Source organism: Nannobrachium achirus, assembly GCF_963921795.1.
Source record: "Nannobrachium achirus genome assembly, chromosome: 6".
NCBI lineage: Eukaryota > Metazoa > Chordata > Actinopteri > Myctophiformes > Myctophidae > Nannobrachium > Nannobrachium achirus.
This window is the reverse complement of record NC_137815.1, coordinates 62,326,167-62,335,297: the sequence shown is the minus strand read 5'-3', so window position 1 is coordinate 62,335,297 and position 9,131 is coordinate 62,326,167. Positions and strand designations below refer to the sequence as shown.

The 9,131-nt window shown below is 42.9% G+C and overlaps 2 protein-coding genes across 2 annotated transcripts in view; one reads left to right on the top strand and one right to left on the bottom strand.

Moving 5' to 3' along the window:
- Nucleotides 1-3,375: 3,375 nt before the first annotated feature.
- On the bottom strand, nt 3,376-5,278 carry LOC308286301 (transcription factor MafB-like). The gene is made up of 2 exons (XM_080727301.1): nt 4,060-5,278; nt 3,376-3,938 (listed from the first exon to the last, which is right to left on the bottom strand). Exons 1-2 carry the CDS (start codon nt 5,061-5,063, stop codon nt 3,935-3,937), a joined length of 1,008 nt encoding a protein of 335 aa, XP_080583427.1. The 5' UTR covers nt 5,064-5,278; the 3' UTR covers nt 3,376-3,934.
- A 1,583-nt stretch (nt 5,279-6,861) lies between these two features.
- LOC308287231 (DEP domain-containing mTOR-interacting protein) overlaps nt 6,862-9,131 on the top strand; it is a gene marked incomplete at both ends in the record, with an annotated part of 5,332 nt that continues 3,062 nt past the window's right edge. Inside the window, 3 exons of the mRNA XM_080728346.1 lie at nt 6,862-6,941; nt 7,145-7,323; nt 7,454-7,577. Of these exons, the coding sequence (XP_080584472.1) occupies nt 6,862-6,941; nt 7,145-7,323; nt 7,454-7,577 (383 nt within the window). The remainder of the gene's footprint in view (nt 6,942-7,144; nt 7,324-7,453; nt 7,578-9,131) is intronic.

Sequence of the window (9,131 nt, the reverse complement as noted above, 5' to 3'; positions counted from 1 at the left end):
TAATGCTTGGGTATGGGTGTCCTCTGAGCCCACCAGCCTGAACCCACCAGCCTGCCCTCCCTCACAGCCTGAGGCCTCTTGCTGTGTCCACTGGTGACAGTGCAGCCTGGTGGCCTGCATTCCTCTGCCTCTCCCCACACAATGGTGAGTTACACCAACATTCCTTTGTCTGTGTCCGTTGTCTGAGGCACAGTCAGACCTCGGGCAAACTGGCTGCACTCTCTCTATCCTTCACCTTGTCTGTCCCTCAATCACTCCTGTTACCAACATCCAAATAATGCCTTCTTGGACTTTGAACATTCTTGTGTTTTAAATGACAATGACAGACAGACAGATGGACAGACAGATGTATAGATGGATAAAGTGTGTGCACGTGTATCACCTATGTGTTATCTACCGTACAGTATAAATTAACCTTATGGAAACCAAATATGCACTGTCACTGATCAGGCAGTATAATGAGTATGGGCGGTGTGTGGTGGGGATTAGAAATGATTAATGGAAGTGATGTCCTGTCTCCTCATCCATTTCTCGTGCTCTGACCATCATGTTTTCTCTCCATGTTATCGGTTGCATTTTATATCCTAATGATTTTCCTCCCTTCGCTACCTTGTCTATATATTCAGCTATTCTCACCATTTTCTTTGTTTCCTCCTCTCTCTCTCTCTCTCTCTCTCTCTCTCTCTCTCTCTCTCTCTCTCGCTTTCTCGCTGCTTCTGATGCCACAGCCGTGCAGACAACTTTCCCTCCTGCTGACTCAGTAGCCTCCCCCAGGCGGTGTGGGCTCGGGGTGTTGGTGGCAGGGAGAAGGGGGAAGTGCTCAGCTCCCACATCAGGCCCGCCAGCCTATCACATGGAAGGGAAAAGAGCTGGCTAATCGGTTCTACAATGGCACCCTGCAAGCTGTGTTACACAGGACCACAAACCACTGCCTTCTGCGACATTTTACTTCTCTTAACGGCGCCATTGCATGCAATGTACATGTGATGTGCGTATGCGACTCCGTGCACATAGGCGTGAACTATAATTGAGATGCACACATGCTAAACTCACAATCACGCAAATATTTACTAATCAAAAATGTATCCATTTTGGGAAAGGAAAGACAAGTTACCTGATTGCAAATTGCTTAATATAAATATATATTTAAAAAAAATACTGTATAGTACTTAAATGTCACTGTTATTGTTGTAATGATCTAAAAATAAAGTAAACAATTAATTCAAGATTTTTACTTCTAGTATTAGAGCATAGCTCAAGTGCATTATTAGGCCTAATAATAATGAACTTTACTTTTTAAAACACATCACACTGCATTAAAAAACAAACACATTTTGTGCAAGAAACACAATAAAAGAAAATAAAAGGATACGTGTGCAAAATAAAAAGGAAAAAACACAAAATGGTCTTAAAGCACATCTATAAAAGTGTGTTTAGAAGAAGTGATTTAAAAGAGAACATTGAACTTGCTAGCCTGATCTCCTCCATCTAATTTGTGATTAAAGTCTTTACATACAAAACGTATTTTGGGGAAGCAGTTGATCGAATAACACTTTGCCACTGACAGAACAGTATGGAGGACAATTTAGTCGCCAAAATCCTCCGGTTATAGTTCTATATCCCTGACGTACAATGTACACAAAAATCACACTCACACAGGGACGTAGGACGACACTTTGGAATTAGGCCTATTTTAACGGGAAAGTGTTTTTGCACCTGTGATGTGATTTCATGGCTGTCTTTACTGAACAACAGAGGCTGGGGTCAGAGGGCAGAGGTCACATATTGAGACGAGAACCTGTTAGCCAGGCTAAAGGTAGATATGCCATTCGTGTACACACCTGCCAACCAGCCAATCAAAAAACTGTCTCGATATACCTTGTGCAGAATTATAACAAATCACACAAGCCATTACGTACTGTATACTATTAATTAAATGACAGTGTTCAATTGTCACAGTGTGACAATTTATCACATGACGAGACAATTAAATGCTGTTTTAGTCCTGAAGTAAGCATAATCTGTATACGGGAAGCATTAGGATTTCAAAATGGTGCCAGGGAGAGAATCAGAAGAGTGCACAGCAATGTGCTGTGGTTGTTGTTTCTCTTTTCCTCTGTTAATGAATGCAGGGGTGACCTGTTTGTCTGAGGAAGAGAGGAGAGGGGAAGCCTGATTTCAACTCCATATTATCTGTACCCCACAGCCCCTGCCAGTCAATCCTCTGCGCTTTCACATGCCGGGGTCCCACAGGAAACAGCCCTCCACGAAGAGCAAAGGTCAGGGAAGAAGAGAGAGAGAGCCACTCGTCCATTCATTTACCTCCAACTCCAACCCAACACATATTGGCACGTTGCTCTGCTTGTCCCTCTAATCCTTTTATATTTATACTGTGGTTTGGTTGAGCATTGTAATCGGAAATCAGCCTGCATCTATTTCAAATAAACAAACTCCCACATATGAGGAGTGGAGGTGGGGGGAGGTGTTGATCAATAAGTTCTAAGACTTTGCCTTGCAGGTAGCACAGTGGAAGAAGTCGACCTGATATAGTCAGACTGTCAATTAGGACTGTCAGAATAGGTTTTGACTTGATTGAGGGATAATAACATAAGCTGAAAACGCTGATAAGTGTTGACGATTTCTGCACCATGATGAACTGTACATTCACACACCGTTGTCTCCATTCAATGTTTGCCTGAAAAAACACTCCTCTGACACCACATCCTCTGCACGCATGACCTTTCCCTGTGATTAGTTATTTTTTTTTTATTCTGGTCCCAAAAATCTAAATTAAGCTAAAAGTAAGAGTTGATGACTTTCCAGCTGTCCATAATAACATGAAATAGCAAATCAATCACCTTACATTGACAATTTCCAGCATCGTTTTTCAAACATGGCAGGAGCAATTGCATATAATGTGGGAAATTAATTTAAAAATAAATATTAAAATCTATATTCAAATGTATATTAATAAATAAAACTGGGGTATACATATTGAATTGAATATATTATAAGGAAAAGTTACTTCATGAAGTGGTTGTGATAATAATGGAAAATAATTTTGTATGTGCACAAATATTAGTTTTATCATTTAATAAGCCCATGTTGTATACAACACTGTACATCTTTTTCCTGCATGTATTTGTATTGTCTTTATATAGTCATAGTTATTACTGTTGATAACTTAATTTCTTCTTATTATTGTTTATTTTTTGGCAATATAACTTGGATTGCTCAAAATACTTTTAAGTCTATCATGAATTTTATGTCCATGATGCAAATTATAAAACGTTTTTGTTGTAAATTAATTGTTGAGGAAATATCTGCTCTGTTGGAGAATGCATAACTAATGAGAGATAATATGAGACACAAATGTACAAAGTCATGATGGCTTTATTGATCAATAGTAGATGAAAACAATTTAAATACAAAATGATGTCAGCCAAATACATTTTCTTGCATATAACTGACTGTTATCTTTCAAAGGAAAAAAGGACCATTTCTGTCCAGCAGAATTATTTTCATAAAAATAATGGAAATTTCATCTCTAGTAGCCTATATCATTATGGTGAGTGTTGTCACAAATATACATTATGTACAACACTTGACAGGAAGAAAAAAACTGATGAGCAAAGCAAAATCACGACAACAAGCAATGAAAGCCTATAGAAGTAGCCTAATTGATAGAGAATAAGGCAAACATGACTTTCTAATAATAGTAAAGTGAATATTCTCGTGGGGATATTAGCCTATATTTCAAGTGTTTCCATTAAGACAAAATGCAGGCAGGTAAACCTGAACAAAAAAAAGAAAAGAGTCTCACACAGTAGGCCTACATGTCCAGCATGCATGTCTCCAGTTGAGTTTCGCTGCGTATGCTATTTCAGTTACATTTCATTGAGTGGTTGTAGATACGGAATTACCCCCACTTGAGTTACCTGTAGGCAGAATTAAGTGGTCTTAAATCGATTATTGTGTGAAAACATCACATGTAAAACCGTTATTAGGAAGAGAAGAAAAAAAAAACAGTTCATCTGTGAAAAGCACCACTCAACTCACATCATATAGGACTCGGGCGAAGAAGGGTTGTCACTGGTAGAGCCAGTTTCGTGGTAACCATTTGCGCCAGTCAGTTTCTCACACTTGAGTTTATAAGCGTCCCTCTCACGCGCCAGCCGGTTGAGCTCGTGCTTCAGCTGCTCCACCTGCCCGGCCAGGCTGGTCTTCTCGTGCTCCAGGACGTGCTTCTGCTGGACGCGCTTGTAGCGGCAGGACTGCGCGTAGCCGCGGTTCTTCAGGGTCCGGCGCTTCTGCTTCAGGCGCATCACCTCGTCCTTGCCCAGGCCCCGCAGGTGACGGTTGAGGTCCCTGACGGTCATGGTGACCAGCTGGTCGTCCGAGAAGTGCTCGTCGCCGCCGCCTCGCCTGCTGCCCTGGCGGTGGTTGTGCTGGTGGAGGTGACGGGACTCCGGCGAGTGGGGAGCGGAGTCGTCCAGGTCCTCCTTGTCGTGGTACTGGTCGGGGCAGTGCGCGTTGGCCATGTCTTGCATGTCGGGGTGACCCGAGAGTGCGTCGGCTTGTTGTTGTTGCCGGAGGAGTCCCGGGTAGTGCGAGGCATGGTCGCTCAGCTGCCCGCCGTACCCCTCGAAGTCAGCCTGGAAAGGCTGCGGGTGGCCGTGGGGCGCAGACGGGTGCCCGTGCACCGTGGTGCCGATGAGGGCCTCCACGGCGTCCTCGTGTGTCAGCCCGAAACCCGGAGGGTACATTTGCTGCGGGTAGCCCCCGTTGTTCGCTATCCAGAACTGGTCACTGCCGCCGTGGCTGTTCCGCTGCTCGCTCGGGTTGAGGTTCGGCGAGGAGGGCACCGAGTGGCACGGCGTGCTGCCCGGGGTGGTGGACGACACGGAGTCCGGTCTCTGGAGCTGGCTGCACGCCCCGATGAACGAGCGCTCGATCCCTTGCATCGCCTCCTTCTTCACGCCGAACTTCATCAGCTCGAACTCGCTGACGAAATCCATCGGAGTTTTCTGAAGTCCCAAATGCAACTGTGCTTCGTTAGCCATCGTAATTGATAATCTGGCGCTCCCAGAGAGTTCCGAATACTACAGTCAATAGAATAATGCCACTTTGAAAGGAGAAGGAAAAAAAAGTAATTCCGAAATGACGCTAATACATAATAAAAGGAAAAGGACGTCCCTCCGTGTTGTGTTGGTAGACTAGTTAGCCATGTATGACGAGCAGAGCTGTGGGCACGCCACGGGCCACAAAGCTAAGTCCACTGAAGTGACAGAGCAGAGGACAGGACCTTATGTACGAGAACCCTCTGCCTTTTCAGGAGAAGCGCACTTTCTTCATACGGCAGGCATGATGTCACGCGCTCAGACTACACCTCCGCGCTTCTCTCCAATGAAAAGACAGTGAAGAGGGCAATTTGCATAAAAGCTGATGTGTGTATATCTTGAGGGGCTGAACATGTGATTTGATGGTAGGCTACTCTTTATTTTATTGGGGGTTGAAGGAAAAAAAATGAAACATGGACAGTGGCATTAGCTGTATTTTCTTGCTTTTCTTTTGGCCTTTTAGAATGGCCTATTACTATAGCCTCTATTTATCTGTCCCACTGCTCATCGTGCTTGTAAAGATGTCAGATATATTATAGGCTACTTGTCGTTAAGCTGGCTCCACCAGCAAAAATCCACTTGGACTAATAGGCTAGGCTTTAGTCTACTTAAATTAATTTCCCGGACATTCCATTAAAATTTCACCCCAGATTTTGCTAATTTAAAATAGTTGAATACCATTTCAATATGTGGTTGCGGAATACCTCTAGTGTAGTCTAGGCGTATACATTTGCATTTTAAAAATATGGCATGGCTGGCCACTATTTCCATCCAACAAAAAGGATGAGCTGTTGATTTTGTGAGGATACATGGGTCAATACCGACACCTTGTGGTCACCATCCTTGACTGCTGGTGCCATTACAGCTGAGATGATGCCAAAAAATAAGTGCTGCCATAATCCTCTGGACAGCAACATTTCATCTAAATAATCACCCTTTCTGTCATTTTCATTTTTATTAAAAAAATATATATAATAATTTGGAACACTTGCCTACTGATTTGTGTGAGTCTGTGTGTGTGCGCATGCGTGACGTGTGTGTTGGACCCCAATGGAAACAAGCCATCTTTCTTTCTTGGGTTTCAAATCCTATTAGCAGACCTTGTATTGTACTGTACTTTCCTGTGATTGTATTTACAAACGGTTAATAATCAATCAATAATAATCAATATTCAATCAATCAATCAATCAATCAAAAGTCACTCACTGTATCTAGGTTGACTATAGCCTACTGTGTTTCTATCACCCAGAATAATTCTTACTTACTTGATTAACGTACAATAATATCAGTAGAGCAAAGTAGAACTAATCTCTCCAATGTTTCAGGTGAAAGTGCTTCTCTGTTTCAATCTAACATGGAGCATGGATTAAAGCAAAATACAATTTCACAACTGAAAATGTTTGTAATACATGTAAATCCAAATGTGTGATTTTGTGAAACAAACACGCGCAACATGTGTGTGTGTGTGTGTGTGTGTGTGTGTGTGTGGTGTGTGTGTGCGTGCGTGCGTGCGTGCGTGCGTGCGTGTGCGTGTGTGTGTGTGCGTGTGTGTGTGTGCACGTGCGTGCGTGTGCGTGCACGCGTGTGTGTGTGTGTGTGTGTGTGTGTGTATACACATAACACCCATCCCACATGGCAAAGGGGTTCTGTTTATTTTCCGGGCTATTTGGTAAATATAAAGGACTATACAGAAGGACTATACAGACAAGTTAGCCTTCTAGTCCAGTGGCAGAGAACAATCATGGAGCAAATAAGCACCATCAGGAGAAAACCCATGACAAGACACAAGGCTGAAGTTATGATTGCTGGAGAACAACTCAGGTATGGAGAAAAAAAGAGAGAGAGAGAGAAAGACTGACTGATTGTTACATGTTAACAACATATATGATGGTGTTTGTTTAGTGTTAATGCATGTTTGACTTAAGTCTTCTCGTATGTGACACATTAGATCCTAATGTGTAGGAAGTGAATCTAATGTCTGTCTTTGATGACTGACTCACTGTGGATTTTAAACCCACTTCAAGACTGAGGCTCCACGATGGAAAGCTAATCAAGGAACGGCGCTACAACTTGCGCACATATCCTAACTGTTTTGTGGCCCAAGAACTAACGGACTGGCTTGTGACCCACAAAGAAGCAACGGATCGGACCACAGCTATTGGCCTCATGCAGCATCTCATGGACCATGACATTGTTCACCATGGTAAGGAGGAGACAACAAGTAACAAACATTTGAAAACAGAAGTGAAGCAATATAAATATACTAGTAAAAAGTTGTTAGGTGTCACATCGATATGAAGGATCACAGGGGATCTTATCTTGCCTCTCCTCAGTCTGTGACAAGCGGCTGGTTTTCAAAGATGCAAAACTGTTGTACCGTTTCCGTAAAGATGATGGCACTTTTCCCTTCAACACAGAGGTGATGGTCTTCATGAGAGGACAAAAGCTGTATGAACAGTAAGTGCTGCTTTGTTTGCGGTGGGATTACTCTTTAACTTTCTGAACAACACAAACCAGTGTTTACCAGACGTGAGCTTATGTTTAAAGGCCCAATCAGTGAACATAAACAAAAGGGTTGCCCCACCACCACTTGGGATTTCCCACATTGCAAGTTATTATCTCCGCCAGGCTGGAATGGCCGGGAGGTGGAGATTATGTTTTCACCCCTGTCCTGGCAAGCCCACTCTTGGCATGCCATCAAATTGGCATCGTGGTGGCACTTTAACATGCCGCTTCACCTTTCGGCCTATAACTCTTGAACTACAAGTCGTACAATAACATCTTTAGCCATTATGAGGCAAATCCTCAAATAAGTGCCACCCGTGACCCTGTCCCTACGTTTAAACAGTGGGCAACAGCCGGCTGTTGGCTGTGGTGGGAGCGTGCCGCTGTTACTACATATCATCTTTTCGACACCCGACTCTAACCCTCACCCTAACCCTAACCTCGTGAAGTGACTCGCTATTAACCCTCCGGTCGAAATGATGGTCGTTCGAAAGAGCACGATTTTCCCGAACGTGGTTGCCCGCTGTTAAAATGCAGAATCCCAGAAGACTTCTAAGTTCCTAGGCCAGAGCCAACAGTGACACCGTGTGGAGACAGCGGTTCAGCTGAGACAGGGGAAGGGAGCTCGTTCTGAACAATGGGTCTGTGAATTAAGTAAACTGTTGAGCTGCAGTGAACTGTATTATTTGGGGGTCTTTGAAAATAAATGCATTCTGCATGTCTTAGATAAACAGATAGATATCAGATATTACTTAATTGATTTTTTTTTTTACTTTACAGTAAGGCTGGGCAATATATTGAAAATGTATCGATATCGAGGTATCATCATGCAAGGTATAGGCTTCATATCGACTAAGATGGCTTGAAATGAGGTATTGGTGTATGTGTCAAATGAATTAACATACACACTATGCATGCACATAGCACATGCAAAAAAGCAGTCCACTGTAACCAGGTGTGGTTATTTCAATAAAACCATTGTTGGAAAATGGAAATAAGGCATTTAATTTCTTTATTCTCTGTACTGTGTAGTGTGCATGAATGGATATGCTATTCATTATCTGGATTAGGCAAGCAGTGGAGAAAAACGTTAAAACCCAAATAATGCAATTGTTTTTACTAATATCATGAGTATATATATCGATATCGAGGTATTCAACAATGTTATCGAATATCAAAGGTTCGCCCAGCCTTACTTTACAGGCAAGTAAGGTACACAAGTTAAAAAACATGCACAATGGATGACACAAAAAGCCAGAGACATGTTTCCACACAAATGGACTCTCCCCATTACTAACCCCATCTCTAACCCTAACCTTAACTGCACGCGTAGCCACATAGTCAGAGTAATGAGATGTCGGACACTCGGACTGATGTATTCCATAAGCAGATCTGGCAGAGATCTGCGCTCTGAGGAGCATGTTTTCCTACAAAAATGTCTCCTGTTTTCATCATCATCATCATCACCTTTATTTATACTTTGGGAGTACAGTTTAGAGGCAAGCC

What these genes read in the sequence shown, in the direction of transcription:
- LOC308286301 (XM_080727301.1), bottom strand. Translation starts at nt 5,063, where the DNA reads ATGGCTAACGAAGCACAGTTGCATTTGGGACTTCAGAAAACTCCGATG.